At 41.1% G+C, this 17097-nt stretch overlaps 1 protein-coding gene across 1 annotated transcript; it reads right to left on the bottom strand.

Annotated features, from left to right (window-relative positions):
• Positions 1-10637: 10637 nt before the first annotated feature.
• Positions 10638-17044, bottom strand: LOC307015686 (GTPase IMAP family member 7-like). The gene is made up of 3 exons (XM_079644470.1): positions 16657-17044; positions 15464-15652; positions 10638-13840 (listed from the first exon to the last, which is right to left on the bottom strand). The coding sequence occupies exons 2-3, from the start codon at positions 15528-15530 to the stop codon at positions 12849-12851; spliced, it is 1059 nt and encodes a 352-aa protein (XP_079500596.1). The 5' UTR covers positions 15531-15652; positions 16657-17044; the 3' UTR covers positions 10638-12848.
• Positions 17045-17097: the final 53 nt, after the last annotated feature.

Here is a 17097-nt window from a genome sequence, read left to right as displayed (position 1 = left end):
TTAATTGGATAAAAGTCATTTAAGTAAAGAACAGGATATAACATTTTTCATCGTTAAAATAATAATGTTCTACAGTCATTTTTAACCAGAGGTGGGAGAAGTACTCACCTCTTGTACTCGAGTAAAAGTAGAAGTAACACAGTGTAGGGATACTCTGTAATAAGTAAAAGTCAGGTCATTAACATCATTAATCCAAATATGCAAAGTAACTAAAGCTATTAAATAAATGTAGTGGAATAAGAGTAAACGATGTACCTCTGAATTGTAGTAAAGTAGCATCAAATGTAAGTATTCAAGTAAAGTACAAGTACCTCAAACTTGTAGTTAAGTACAGTACTTAAGTAAATGTACTTAGTTACTTAACACCACTGTTTTTAACACTATAGTATTATTTTAGTTTGGCCTAGATACAGTAGCCTACATTATTTACATTATGTAAACATATTCTAGTAGTATCCAAACTACCTGAAAAGGTGTATAAGAAGGGACAACCTTCACACTTCTAAACCTCATATGTCATGTGTGTAACAGGTAAAAGAAACACACGCCAACAAATGTGACATTTGATCAACCTTGTGATTTTCATCGTATAAATTAATTGTTTTTAAAATGTAAGATGTGTATGTTTAAAATCGAGGGTGCAAGAATGGCAATACAGAGTCCTGTTGTTTCTAGGGGTTCATCATAAGCTTCCCAAACTCTCACTCTCACGATTAATGTATCGCTCCGATAAACGCATATATAGCCTAAATATATCTGGCAGTTAAAATATTTAAAAATATTTGTATTACCGTTTATTTCCGCTTTCCTGTCGCGCGCCCGGTACCGCGAGTAGATCGGTTTTAGGCGGTAAGGTAAGGGAGGATGAACCGGTTTAAATGGCCTGAAATGTATCAGTCAGGCATGAAGTTGGATCATCTTAAAGGTCAGTGTATGTTTTGGTCATTTTCTTTTCTTTTCACAAAAGGATATTAAAAAAGTAAATACGAGTGGATATTTGATTATCGTTTTAAAATTGAAAACATTGAATTGTTAATGATTGTTTATGATGTTACTGATCGCGGACCAGTTGGCCCCTATGACCAGATCTCTGCTTTTATCGTCATCATCCTCCTAATTAAACTTTTATTACAGACTATTACTCCAGACCTATCGTGGGTGGATAAGTCTCGAGTCGTCTTCCCTGTCATACAAACAAGGGTGGTCTTTCCAGAATGCGTCTATTCTTGAAGGCATTGACGCTCTGAGCTGTCAGTACATTATCTGGAAGACTGTTCCAGTCGTTGACTATTCGGTGCTTATCTGCTGCTGAAAACATCTTAGGGACATGGAAGACGTCGATTGCGTCCGCCCTGCGAACCCTAGCCCTAATGGACAATCCGATGTACAGTGGAGAGAAGCATCCCCAACAGCTTTGGAGGCCACCCAAAATGAAGCCCCACCCACCATCAGAGGACACCAGGGTCCTAATTGTGGCAGCCCATCCAGGTCCAGAAGCACCACCTGGGACTCCCTGCTCAGCCCAAATGTGTATATAGTTTAAATGTTGTTTTATTTGTATGTTATTTTATTTGTAGGTTGTTCCGTAAAATAAATCAAATGTTTTATATTGTTTATTACCTATTTGTATCTGCTTATTTTTCTAGGAGAGAAGTCCCTTTCAGCCCCTGCTAGAAAGGGACTTTCCTGAGTAGAAAAAGGTTCCTGGGTGTGTCGGCCATACTAACAATCTCTGATTGGCTGGACGAATTGCAAACCACCCCCCGTAAACTAACAATTTCTGATTGGCTGGACGAATTGCAAACCACGACCCCTAAAATAAAACTCCGTCATTTTATTTGCTTGCATTAGCATTATTTGCATTAGCCCAGCGCACCAACGGAGAGAGACTAACTTATGGCAACGCAAAATAAAACGTGCGAGCGGTGGAGATGAGGAGGTGTCTGCGCTTCTGGCGATTTACTCGAAAGGCTTCAGTAGAAGCTGCTGGGAGTCCCAGCAGCTTCTACTGAAGCCAGTCGCCAACTCCGGGGACTTCCGGCCGGGGACTTCGGGTGGCAGTATACGCCTTGAAGTGGTTTGCGGCCTGCCAGTAAACCCAAAGCAGAAGAAGAAGAAGTGACGTTAGCGGCTTCTTTTGCGTAATCTTCCCTCAGGGAACTTATTCCGGTGTGAACGCGATCCGTACTTAGTTCCATGGGGGTACTAAGTGCTGGCACTAAGTGCTGGGCACTAAGTACAGCAAAGTACTTGGTGTGAAAGCGGCTAAGGGCACACAGCTATAGACCATTGGCACACCCTCTGCCATGTCAGCCGGACATTACGGAGCTCACGAGTCTGCCCCGCAAGGCCCCTGGAGCGGACAGCGTGAGGTGGATTTCCCACTGTGTTTCCCTGGATGCTGGATATAGACCAAGTGCCATGTCAGCGGGACGAAGCGGGGCTCAGACTGAGCTCCGCAATGTCCCGCTAACATGGTACGCAGACCCCTAGCAGCAACCAGGAAACAACACCAGTAATCCAGTTTTACATATGTATTTTTGATCCACACATATTTGTTGTCCGATTAAAACCGCTGCACCTGCAAACACAAACCGTTTTCTGTGCATGGATCGCTGTGCATTCGTGTGTGGGTTTTTTGAGATTCCCCTGACTGTCAGCCGATTCGTACTTGGAATTGTGTCTATCTATAGCCAATCAGATGTCTCTGTCACATCCTGGCCCTGGCTGATCGCCTCACTCCCTCACCTGTGTATTTTCGCTCCCTGTTAATCACCTGCCTGGCCTCAATGAAACTCAGCTGTCCCGAATCATTACTCCTCACCTGTGTATTTAGTCTGTGCTGTTTCCTTGGTCAGGGCCAGTTCGTCTATAGCAGAAAGTGCTCCATGTTACTCTCCTGACGTAAGCTATTGTTCTAGCTGCTTAGCATTTGTACCAACCTAGTTTTTTTCGTTGCTTCCAGTAAGTACATTTTTTGATCATTACCTGTTTTATTTTTACCTTTTGGATTAAACGCTTGACTAAAGACCTTTTTGCCTGATTGTGCTCTTGAGTCCTATTTTTTGCTCGTGCCCGTACTTGTGTCTGATAGTCTCCTCAATTAAAATCCAATCAAATGAGCGCGCCCCCACGAGGGTATGATTTATTGCGTTCATGACGTAGCACTTCATATACGCATACGCATCGGAGCTGACAGGTCCATGGACCGAAGTATAGTCGTCTTTATTTTTACGTTATTATTATTATTCAAAGATAAATAAGGAAGTGTGTGTTATATGAGATGACAGAGAGGTTTCAGCTTTATGTTTTCTATTATATTATTTCACTATAGCTATGTGGACGGTGAAGAAGTGACGTCAGCGGCTTCATTTGCGTAATCCTCCCTCAGGGATTTATTCCGGTGTGAACGCGATTTACTAGGACAGTTCCGGGACGAAAGAGTTCGGCGGGACTAAGTAGGGCAAAGTAGTTGGTATGAAAGCGGCTAATAAATCAGGCCGCAAATTATACACCCAGCCAGGCCACTACCAGTTTTTTTTTGTGCCATTTTGCTGGATTTATTTATTAATATTTACAGCGTTGCTGCCCATAGCCCTATAGTTTAAATCTACTACCCACAAATAAACATATGGACATGGTTTACTATTTGCAAAATAATTGTATATGTATTTAGGAACCGATCCATGTGATTTTAAGTGGGTGTGGACCTCAAATCCTCTCGGGGGGTCCGTAAGATTTGTTTTTAAATGTTGGAGTTAAATGCATCAATCTGGTGCATTTTGAGAGGAAAATAAAGAGACTAGATCTATGGAAACACCTATATGAAACAGAACTGTATACATTTCAATAATCATACAATCATGGCCATAACCAATAACATCCCATATCCAATATGAAAAAAAACTGAAACTTGTTTTATTTTTGGTTCATTCATAGTTGTGAGCATGGGCGTAGGAAGCATCCTCATTGTGGGTGGGACAATTTGACAGGGGGTGGGGGCAGGTGGGGGACCTCACCTCCTCTAGGAGGGTCCGGGGGCATGCTCCCCTGGGAAGATTTGTTTTTAAATATTGAAGTTAAAAGCATCAATCTGGTGCACTTTGAGAGCAACATTAGAGGTCTATGGATACATCTCTCAACAACACCCATGTGAAACAGAACTGTAAACAGATGTACTTTTTCTTTATGCATATTTTACAAATCACTCCCCTTTTAAACTGTATTTTTGTGTTACTGTCCTATAGTATGAGTTGGAATTATTTCATACCTGTTATTCTCTTGTTTTTTATAACTATAATGATCATATAAAGGTGTGCCTTGGAAATACTAAATGATTACCAAACCGTTTGAGACCCACTACTTAGACTAAACACTCAGAGTCCTTTACCTCACTGAGCTATCAGCCTCTCAGTCTGACAGGAGAGGACTCTCCATCCACCTCTTTAATAACAGCGCCTTATATCCTATACTTTCCGCATAGTAAAAGTGTGTGTGTGTGTGTGTGTGTGGGGGGGGGGGGCCTAAACCAGGGGCATCGCCTGGACCTGAAAACATTCGGGGCTTAGCCCACAGTGCCGCGGCGCTACAGTGGAATTTGTATGGGCTCAGAACAGTCTCATAATACACACATGCACACAGAAGGATTACACTTGTATTTCCGGATCCACACTTGTGTTTTTCAATGCACACACAAATGTGTTCCGTTTCATATAGGCTACATGTAAATAAAATCCAAACACAGAAAAAAGTTTTACATAATGTATTTTTGATCCTCACATATTTGTTTTCCGTTTAAATCCCCTGAGCCTGCAAACACAAACCGCTTTCTGTGCAGGGATCGCTGTGCCTTTGTGTGTGGGTTTTTTGAGAGTCCCCTGACGGTCAGCCGATTCGTAGTTGTATTTTTTTTATCTATAGCCAATCAGATGTCTCCTTCATTCTAAGCCACACACAGCCATCACATGAGCTCGCCCCCACGAGGGTATGATTTATTGCGTTCATGACACTTCATCAGGGCCGCCTTAATGCACGGGCTGACCTGGGCTGAAGCCCAGGGGCCTACGGAGATCGGGGGCCTATCATGAGCCAATTAAAAAAAAAAAAAAAAAAATCTTTTTTTTTTATTTCGGGTGTTTTTTTTTTTTTTTAAATAAACAAATTCTTGGCTTTCAGAATAGGAAACTTTCATTTCCAAAATCACACGATAAATACATTTTTGAATCTTGTAAAGGGAAGACGACAGCTCTCCCTCTCCACTCTGCTGTTCCACAGCGCCGCCCCCCTCCCTCCACTGAAATTATTATTGTAAGACGTAGAGTAATGATAGATAACACAGCAAGGTCCGTTACAGTTTGTTTTCATCTGATTTTAAAAAAACAAAGTCTTGGCTTTCAGAATATTAAACTTGTTTCGGCAAATTCAGATGATAAATACAACTTTGAAGCTTGTAACGGCATAATTACAAGCGGAGAACGGAGTAACTTGACGTCACAGCAGGCATAACAACAGCCGATGTTTCTCGTGAGGGTTTTCCCCGGGAAACAAACACAATACACACAAACGCAAATATACACAAACACACACACGTCAGAATGAGAATATGTTTCACATGTGACTTATTCAAATTGCGAGTGATTGAGTGAAGAAAAGGTTTGAGTGGCGCTTGGAAAAGGAAATTGTTGAGGGAAAAGGAGTTTCGAGACAAGCAGCTATTACAAAAAATGCCGACGCTTACAGGTTATTTTAAACCTGTAGGCCAGGATGAGGAGGAAGGACAGATGAGTTCTGTACCGAGCGGTAGCGGTGCCGGCCGCGGGGCCTCGGAGACAAGTAGGCCGTCTGGTTCTGATAGCGATGGAGTAGCGGGAGAGGAAAAACAGACAGGAGGGACATTATCTGTTGGAGGAGATGATGAGGACGACGAGGACTTGCTACGTGGAGGGGAGCCAACGGCAACCGGACAAATACATGAGGGAGGCCCGATACGTCACTCATATGGAGGAGAGGACCAGGCGCGTGTAGAGCAGAGTGGAGAAGTGCGATCACAGAGCCTGCCGAGGCTATAAATGACTTTGATTTGTTGTTTAAATAGGGGGCCTACAAAAACTATCAGCCCCAGGGCCTGATGGCAGGTTAAGGCGGGCTTGCACTTCATATACGCATTTCGCGCTGTCCGGAGCAGGGTTTCCACGGACAGAATTAATTTTACCGGACAAATTTGAAACGTACCGGTCATGTTTCAATAATAATAATAATAAGAAGAAGAAGAAGAATTGTGTAGTAGAGTTTCCGTTAGCAGGTAATTACTGGACTATGACCGGATATGGCTAATAACACGGGAGTAACGGGTCCTCTCTTTTCCTCTCTCCCTCCCTCTCTCCTGACAGCCCGTCAGTTTCTCATGCAGCTCGCTAAAACTTCACTCGCGTTTATGTCCATATCGATCAGATCCAGCTCTCCTGAGCAGCTGTATTCGCCATACAGGAAACACACATTTAAAACGGTTTTGCCTGCCTTTTTTGTGTACACAAGCATTCATTAATGGTTCGGAAAGTGGCGCTGTACCTTAATGATATAAAGGCTTGTATTTGCGTGCATTTCCTGTTCGGAAAGTGGCCATGTACTGAGAGTGGAGTTGTCCTGAGATTAGCGCCTGCAGGCAGGCTCCATGGACCTGTCAGCTCCGGACAGCGCAAAATGCGTACATTAAGCGCTACGTCATGAACGCAAGAAATCTACCCTCGTGGGGGCACGCTCATGTGATTGGCTTAGAACTGAGGAGACATCTGATTGGCTATAGATAGAAACAATTAATTTACAAGTACAAATAGGCTGACCGTCAGGGGAGTCTCAAAAAACCCACACTAATGCACAGCGATCAGGGGCGGCGCCAGGGGGTAGCTTGGAGTTGCTGTAGTTCCTGACTTCACTCTCTCTTCTTCCCGGACTGCAACCAGTTAACAGGTCTTAAATAAAGTCAACTTTTATACTATCATTGCACCGCCTCTGACTCCCTATCTCTCGGCACTGCAGGTTACTCTTTGGTTTATAAACTACCGCCCTCCACGGCTTATAACATAACATGTACTTCACTTGTTTAATTTACAACTTTTTTGGGGGGAAAGCACACATACAGTAGTATATATATACCAGCACCTTACATAATAGCTACGTTCAGTGGCGGACTGGGACAAAAAATCAGCCCGGGAATAAAATAAAATAGTCCCTCCGTTGCCTATGTTTGTGGGGGAATGGCAGTGCATACATTATTTGAGATATATTTCGAACTCGACCTTCATTTTAAGGACATTCCGGCCAGGGGTGTAGAGCTATTTTTTTATTTGTAAAGCCTCCTTCACTTCATGAAATGGCTGCAGCATCAGGAGGCAGCCTCTGAGAAGTGCAGCACCAGCGCGTACACACCGCCTTCACTGTGTTCCCCACTGCAGGCTGCTACGTTTCAACCACACACACACCTCTAAACACACACACATCGAACGGCCCGATTATTCCCCCTATTACTCGTTGTATGAAGGAAATGTCCGGTCACAAAGGCGCATGATGTGTGTGTGTATGCTCTGCTCAGCTCCGTTGTGTGTGTGTGTGTGTGTGTGTGTGTGTGTGTGTGTGTGTGTGTGTGTGTGTGTGTGCGCGCGTGTGTGTGTGTGTGTGTGTGTGTGTGTGTGTGTGTGTGTGTATGTGTGTGTGTGTCCAACAACTGCATTTGTTTTCAAATGACCATGAACAGTAATTTACACACATCTGGCCAACTCCATAGGTATGTGGGTGTTCCCAAAATAAATTAGTTTAATCTTAATCTCGATGTAGTGCTAAATGCTGTCGGAGTGCACCGGAACGAATGTATGACGTTATTATGGCTGGCAAACAAGCCCAGGGGTCTCACTGACATTTCAGTTATATCAATATGTGTACAGTGGTCCTAATTTTTTTTAATTGTATCCTGGTTTTAAACTGTGTTAATATGTTTTGGATTGCATATTGTTCTATTCATCTGCTGGTTAGTAAATATTCAAATCAGTTAAAATTGACAACCGGTCCGCGAATTTTTTTTAATGTATCTGCCGGTCCTTGGCACAATAAAGGTTGGGAACCCCTTAGTACAGGAGTTGTCTTCGAGTGTGGGGAAGTCATAATGAGTGTTAAACTATTGATTGGTTCTGTAAGGCGTGGCTGTGGCCGTCAATACCAGAAAATAAAGAGAAAGTTTTCGACATTGAAGGCGTGATCTGTGATCTTGAATAGCGGTGAACGCTACAATGTGAACAGGCTCGTGCTTGGCCCACTGGTATTGTTTGTTTATTTATTTTGAAAATTAACTAGCAACGCCGTGCTGTCATATAACAACTGCTAAACTATTGCAGCAAACAAATTCTGGCGCCGCCCATGCCATTACAGCGATCCATGCAAAGAAAGCTGGCTGTATTGTGGGTTGTGTTTGCAGGTGCAGCAGTTTTAAATGGAAAACAAATATGTAAAAATATATGTAAAACTCTTTTCTGTATTTGGATTTTATTTACATGTAGGCCTATATGAAACGGAACACATTTGTGTGTGCATTGAAAAACACAAGTGTGGATCCAGAAATACAAGTGTGAATTATTTTGCGGATCATAAAATACAAGTGTGAATCCTTTTGCGGATCATGAAATACAAGTGTGAATCCTTCTGTGTGCATGTGTGTATTATGAGACTGTTCTGAGCCCATAAATGTTCTACTGCAACCCTCCCCACACGCAAACACACAGTACACCCACGACTTTTACAATGAAGGCTCGATAATCAGCATAGGCAGGGGTAAAGTGCTATTTTTTATGACTGGGGGGTGGACCTAACCTCCTTTAGGGGGGTCCGGGGGGATTGTCCAGCGGGAAGATTTGTTTTTAAATATTGAAGTTAAAAGCATCAATCTGGTGCACTTTGAGAGCAACATTAAGAGATCTATGGATACCTCTCTCAACACCCATATGAAACAGAACTGGAAACAGATTTTCTTTTTTCTTTATGGATATTTTACAAATCACTCCCCTTTCAAACTGTATTCTTGTTTTACTGCCATATAGTATTTCATAACTGTTTTTCCTTTATTCTCTTTTTTTTTTTTAGAACTATAATGATCATATGAAGGTGTGCCGCGGAAATAATATTTTGAATAATTTGTGACCAAACCGTTTGAGACGCACTGAGATAACTTATGCATTATACATGCATACAAAGCTCATACACAGACATGGCTACTATGACTGAGCAAACAGTAACAGAGCACTTGTGTGGAGTTACATTGTTTTACCAAAATGCAGTACGATAAAAAAAACAAGAAATAACCAGCATAACATTTGTCTAAATCCTGAATAACGAGAGAGTCTTACCGGTGCTGTTCCCAAATCAAAGGAAGTGAAACAGAAACTAATTTACCGACTCACCTCAATGATGTTCAGCTCTTTTAAAGTCCACCCCAGCAGAGACATATTCATGTTTTAAAGAAACCATCAGAGGTCACCACTCACCATCACATTAACATTGCACAAAATAATCATAAAAACCCTGAATAATTCAAACGTGTTGCTAAAATAAGTGACCAGACATTTATTTGACTTAGTTTGCTTTAAATAAAGAAGCTTTGGTTTCAGAAAGACAAACAAACTTTATTATTCAGCCTGAAAGATTTAGAATAATGTTAATAATTTGTCGAATGTTTTATGGTATGGACATCTAAAAAGCAGAGTTATATTTCATACGGTCTCTGATCATCTTGCTCAGCACCAGGCCTGATGTCAATGCTGTTTTACACTTTCTGAATATATAGAGACTAATTCTGAGAAATATAGTTCTTATAAAGTTTTTTTTATTTCGATCGGTCCACTCTCCAGTTGCCTGTCCTGCCACTTCAGACGATAAATATACATACTTCTACTTTTACTGAAGTACAAGATCTGAGTACTTCTACTTTTAATCAAGTAAGATCTGAGTACTTTTACTTTTAATCAAGTACAAGATCTGAGTACTTTTACTTTTAATCAAGTACAAGATCTGAGTATGTATCGTAGCCATTACGATTGTTGTTGACAACAGAGGCGGTATACGTGTGTGTTTTAATAAGGTTTTTACATAACCAACGTTATTATGTCCCACTGTAATTTAAGATGCATTTATTTTAATCGTTTATTTGAACAGGGACAATGCACATTAATGAACACTTTAAACAAATAATGCGTCAAGTGTAAATATGCCGGATTTTAGCTTTGAGTTTCCATCCGTAGTCCCTCACTAATACAACATATAAGAACAAGACATTTACAAACATAGCAAAAATAAATACATGATATGCCTATTGGTTACTGGTGGCGTTTTATGAGTTTATGTTTATCAGTGTATTTGTTAATATAGACACCTAAAGTATATCATATATTATGTGATGTAAATGTATGTTTATGTGAGATAAGGGATGGTTGCTCAGTATGATATGATAAAGTGTGTTATATGCTGCAGGAAGGATACAGTATATTGTTGAATATATATTAAAGATAGCTATATACTGTAGTATATACGCTGCTAGGACAGTCTTGCAATAATGTACGTTCTCAAAGATATTGAGCTTCTCAGCATACACAGCAGTCTGAAAGTATGTCTGTTTATTTTGTCCATGTACATTTTTTTACAAAAATGTATTACGTGAAATTAGAACATCACCAGAATAAGCATTGACAAAATGAAATCAGAAAAGAGTGTCTTACCACTGCTGTGCCAAAACAGAGTAAAGTAAACAGAAACAACTAAGTAACTGACTCAAACTGACTGGTCCGGTGTCATGTTAATGTGTTAAAGAAACCACGAGAGGTCGCCATCCCATCATATTTACAGTCACATTGCACACTGCATTATAATCACAAAACACCCAGATTTAACACCCAGAAGTTATCTTTGACACAAAATACCACCTTAAACATAATACATGATTAGCTAGCTCTCTTTAAGGTTACAGTATATATGTCATAGCACAGGGAAGTGGGAAAATCAAAAATGTTTTAAAAAAACTGAAAGAAAAATCAGCAGCAATAGTTGAACATCCATTAGAGACTTAATAACTGATTAGCCCACTGATAATGAATATTTAAACAAACACCACATATATAGTTTTTGTCATTATACTCGGCTCTTGCAATAGTTAGGATTAATATTCAATTCCGATTAACTGAATGAGTGGTGGGGCCCTTGTATCGACCAGTTGAACGCAAATCCCTCTTTGATCAACCACCTTCTGAAAAAGTTGCCGCTGCGATGTGTCGCAAAAGCGGTAAAAATCCCTTATTAAGATGCATATTCAAAAGTCACTAATAATACATGGGACTTATATAGCGCTTTTCTGGAAACTCAAAGACGCTTTGACAGAGAACTAAAAAAGACAACAACAAAAAAACAAACAAACAAATACGAAAAGAGATAAACAAACAGAAAATAGGGGGGGGGGCAGTGGTTGAATGCAGTGTTGAACAGGTGGGTTTTGAGTGATGTTTTGAATGCTGTGAGGGAGGAAGAATCTCTGATGGATTGGGGTAGTGAGTTCCAGAGGGTGGGTGCAGCAACGGAGAAGGCTCTGCCGCCCCAGGACTTGAGGTTGGTCCGGGTGGGGGGGACAGGACAGGAGGTTGGCAGGAGCAGAGCGGAGGGAGCGAGTGGGAGGAGGTCAGTCAGGTAGGAGGGGACCAGGTTATGGAGGTCATGAGGAGGATTTTGTACTGAATTCTCTGGAGGATGGGGAGCCAGTGGAGCTTGATGAGGACGGGGGTGATGTGTTCACGGATTCGGGTGTGGGTGAGTAGACGGGGGGCAGAGCTCTGGATGTATTGTAGTTTGTTGAGGATGTTTGCTGGTGAACCACAGAGGAGGCTGTTGCAATAGTCCAGACGGGAGGTGATGAAGGCGTGGATGAGGGTTTCGGCAGCAGTGGGGGAGAGGGATGGACGTATAGACGGGCGATGTGTTTGAGGTGGAAGAAGGCTGTCTTTGTTATCTGTTGGATGTATTTGTTCTAAGAGAGGGTTTGGTCAAATATGATGCCTAGGTTCCGGATGTGAGGGGAGTTTGGAACTGGGAAGCCGTCTATGTTGAGGGTGAAGTCATGGATAGGTGTGGTGAGCTTTTTTGTTCCAATGATTATTATCTCCGATTTATCGCAGTTAAGTTTCAGGAAGTTAAGCCAGGATTTTATTTCAGTGATGCAGTTTGTCAGGATGGAGTGGGTAGCAGTGGAGATGGACTAGGTGGAGATGAGAAGCTGGATGTCGTCGGCAAAGCAGTGGAATTGAAGTCCATGATGGCAAATTAAGTGAACAAGGGGAAGCAGGTAGAGGATGAAGAGGAGGGGGCCGAGAACTGAACCTCGGGGGACACACTAAATACATCACCAACTAAATCTTGATAAACATGGTCATTTCTCACACATATTTATCAGAAAACGATACACATGGCCAACATCTGAATATGCCATCTCAAATTCTGAATACTGTTTTACTTGTTTTTTATCTAATGTAAATGTAGGAAGTCACGTGTATATCATTCTCTGCACCCTTTTTAAAAAAAATTAATCCTTGATTTAGCGTAGGTAAAGTGGAAACAGAAGATGTGTAGACTTCCTGCTGTCCTGATGCCAATGGGAAATCGTTCCAGCATGTTGAAGTCAGGGTAGCAAACAGGTGGGTTTTTGTTGAACGGTTTCATGGGTCAAGTGAGCAAGTGAGCAAGTGAGCAAGTGAGCAAGTGAGCAAGTGAGCGACCAATCATGCAACTGCATTCTGGATGAGCTTCACTTTCTCAAAACACACTAAATCCTATAGCTTTTTCTTAAAAAGCAGTGGATTTCTTCCTGGACGAATAAACCATTTCTTGAGGAAAATCACAATCAAAATAAAAAATACCACCAGAGGCCACACAACTGGTGTCTGAAGACAGAAACATAGCATTGCTATTCCTACCAGGAAGAGAATGAAAGTCCAAAAGTAGGAATTCTTGCGGATGTATTTCTCTGCAACCTCTCTTGCTCTGTCCTCTTCTTTTCTCCACATCTCGATCAACCCTTTTTCCAGGTCTTCCCCCCTCAAATGCTCTCTCAGCTGTTTCTCTTTGGCGCGTATCTCCTCAGCTCTCTCTGCCAGGAGGCTCTCCTGCATTTCTCTTATCTTCCTCTCCTGCTTTGGATACAGATCTGTTTTGTAATGTTGCCCTCCATTCAGGGCCACCAAGGTCTGGATCTTTTCCAGGAAGCTGATCACTTGGTCCTGGTCCTGCGGGTTCTTGTTGTCGAAGACGTGAAAGCCACCGCTGCACTTTCGTAGGAAGTTGCGGAGTTTGTCGTCACTCTCGGTGATGACGCCGTTTATCGTTTTACCTTCCAGACGATCCCCATGGGTGAACAGCACGACGGTGTAGTCCCAAATCTTCGGGCCAAACATTTCCTCCAGCAGGGAGTTGGTGTCTTCGTCTTCCTGAGTCATCCTTCCTACCGGGACAACCAACACAAAGACGTGGGGTCCTGGTTCCTGGAGTTTGACACATTTCAGAATATCCCTCACTAGTGCCTCCTTGTTGCGGTTTGTCTCAAAAAGTCCGGGAGTGTCAATCACAGTGACAGGCACATCCTTTGTTTCCCCTTTCACAGAGACGGGAACATCCTTGACTGTCCCACTCCCCGCCTCACAGAATCGAGTGACTCTCTTCAGCCTCATGTCTGATAGAAACACCTGTTTTCCGACGAGGGTGTTCCCACTCGAGCTCTTGCCAACCCCGCTCTTCCCAAGAAGCATGATCCTCAGGGGCGGCACATCTGTGAATTCAACAGATGGGAAAGATTTTACAAGACGGGCACAATCTGCTTAGCTTTGAGTGCTTTACTCATTTTTGCTGAGCAAGCTTTATTCAAGTGTTTAAATAGTGGTTATAATGGTGGTCCATAAGTGGTGGCATAAGACATATTTACTTCTTTTACTGCAGTAAAAGTACCACACTATGAAAATACTTCAGAACAAGAGAAAGTTTTGCATTCAAGATTTAACTTAAGTAAACACATGCAAGTGTTATCACCAACATGTTTGAAATGGTTTATTTCGCAGAAATAGGGGATTTTTTCCAACATCTTGGAGGACCATATTAAAGGGGCCCTATTCTGCTTTTTGTGGGTCTCCCTTTCCTGTAGTGTGTTATATCCGTTTTTGTGCATGTAAATGGTCTGCAAAGGTTAAAATTCCAGAGGTCCATAGAAAGAGTAGAAATTGTAAAGTTGCCTCGCTCTAAATATTTTTGAAATGGTGCTACAAGTATAGTACGTTATTTGAGTAATGTACTGCCACTGTGTATTCATCATAACAGGCGTGCAAGAGGTGAACACTATGACATTTCAACCAAAAAATACATAGGTATTTTATTTACTTTTTGAGTATTCACCAAATGAAATGTTATACTGACTATTTTGTAATGTTGTTACCCTGACTTATGGGTCAAACTCAATGTGTAGGCTTAGGTTTTACAATAATTGTCATATTCAAGTTAAACAATTTATCGGGTTGTTTTCTACACAATGGAAAGCAGATTATTTTGATGCCATCATAGAGTTAATTTTGCTTCAAAGTGTAACTATTCTTATTATATAGATTTGCCTTTCCCACTTTTATGGCCAAACCATGCTGCCCTGCGTTATATCAAATGCACCCTATAGGACTCATAATTGCAAACTGTATAGCCTAACTGGATGGTCCTCCCTTACTATGCGTAGGATGCAGCATGGGTTTTTATTAATGTATAAAGCCATTTTAGGTAAGCTTCCACTCTACATATGTGCCAAATTTTCTCCAGTTTGTGACTCTTACAACCTCAGATCCAGTGCCTGGATACGGTTCCAGGTTCCTGCTGTGCGGACTGAGGCTGGGAAAAGGAGTCTTTTTTATGATGGTCCTTGGTCTTGGAATGACCTTCAATCAAGCCTCAAACTGAGGGCACTTCAATAGCATGTTTTAAATTGAAGTTGTCTGAGGTCCTTACCACCAGCTGCTCTAATAAGTAGTGTACCGTTCTTACTGTCCTAATGTGCACAATGTAGTGACCCCTTTTTCATCTTTTGTTTTCTTAGTTGTGTTCTCTGTATTTTATATATTTGTGTTATGTGTAACGTTGCTGCCTTCTTGGCCAGGTCAGCATTGAAAATGAGATTTTATCTCAATGATTTTATCTGGTTAAATAAAAATAAAAAGTATTGAAATAAGAAGAGGACATGAGGTGATCTGCTTAGAGGCTTCAGTTTAAGACATAACACACACAAATAAACAGTTAAAAAGTTAGCTTAAATCTTTGTAAATGAAGTTCAGTTTATTTTTAAATAATTTGGCTTGTGTCTATGGATATCTGAAAAAAGAGAGACCAACTGACATATATAAGAGTTCATTTTCATACTTACGATTCCCCTGATCCTCCTGCTCAGCACAAGGCATAATGTCGAGGTTGTTTACATCAACCTCTTCCATCGATTCTTTGTTATGTCAGTGTTTACAGTGTTCACCCTCCGGATGCCAAGATGGTTTTTTTTAGGAGGGAAGTTCAATGTGATGTAGATTTCACTCAGATGGGTCCACTCTCCCGGTCCTGACTGCCAAGGAAGGAGAATGAAAGTGACATTATGCATAGGAAATGTAATAAAGGCAGGATACAGTACATGTTTTACAGGCTAACAGTATCCTGCCAGTATTTACCTAGTAAGGAAATGCCTACGCATAATTACACAAAACCCACACATACCCTTACGTTTTCGCTCCCAAATCTCACATGAGAAAAATGTGACCAAAATTAAAAGAAAATTGAAATTACTTTTGGTAACATCCTATTTTATTTATTCTCATGTGGCCCTTGCCATATTATACATCCGTTCAACTTATCCTATATGTTTTTTGTATTTTAAAGTTGCATTTTGGAGTTTTATAATTTAAATTAAGAATTCCTCGGTACCAGCAGTGTGAAATACAGATTGCTATTTTTTCTATACAGGTCATTACGTAGTCCCGCCCATAGGAGACAGGTTCCTCCTCTTGACCTATTACATTTTCTTTTCTAACCTCTTTAGCGGGCATTCACACCTAATAGTCCGGGTTTAGTCAGACCAGTTTTACTGATTTCAAACAAATAAATCCCCTAAACGTGGAAGTTTTAGGGCTAATTCCGACCGCTGAAATACTGTCCTTTCAGCAGGAAAGATTACAACTTTTACACCAAAAAGAGACTACAGGCCATTGTTGACAAACCCAAATCTGATAAAATGGTCCTATACGTATTCCCGTTTTTTTCCGCTTTTCCTGGCGCGAGGTAATGGGTTCAACCGCTTTAACTGACTTTAAGGGACCCAGTCAGATATCAAGTAAAAGCCGAAATCTGCGAGAGAAATCAATATTCTCCACCCGAATGTTATGGAAAGTTAGAGAGGGAGTTAACGTCACATGCTCATACACAGGCACGGCTACTATGACTGAGTTACAGCAAACACACAGCAGTTATGTCCAGTTACATTTGTTTTACCAAAATGCAGTACGAGAAAAAACAAGAAGAAATAACCAGCTTTACATTTTTCTAAGAATCCCCAGAATAACGAGAGTGTCTTACCGCTGCTGTTCACAAAACAAAGGAAGTGAAACAGAAACTAACAAGTGACTGACTCACCTCGACGATGTTCAGCTCTTCCATCCAGCAGAGACATATTCATGTTTTAAAGAAACCAACAGAGGTCACCACTCACCAAAACATTAACAGTCACATTGCACAAAATAATCATAAAAACCCTGAATAATTCAAACGTGTTGCTAAAATAAGTGACCATACATTTATTTGCCTTAGTTTGCTTTAAATGAAGAAGCTTTGGTTTCAGAAAGACAAACAAACTTCATTAATCAGCCTGAATTATTTTTGAATAAAGTTCATCCATTATCAAACGCTTTATGGTATAGACATCTAAAAAGCAGAGTTAAAGTTCATACTTACCCTGATCCTCTTGCTCAGCACCAGGCCTGATGTCAAGGCTGTTTTACACTTTCTGAATATAAAGAG

This window comes from Notothenia rossii (genome assembly GCF_949606895.1).
Source record: "Notothenia rossii genome assembly, chromosome: 8".
Classification (NCBI taxonomy): Eukaryota; Metazoa; Chordata; class Actinopteri; order Perciformes; family Nototheniidae; genus Notothenia; species Notothenia rossii.
The sequence above is the reverse complement of the archived record's forward strand: the minus strand, read 5'-3'. Positions and strand labels throughout refer to the sequence as shown.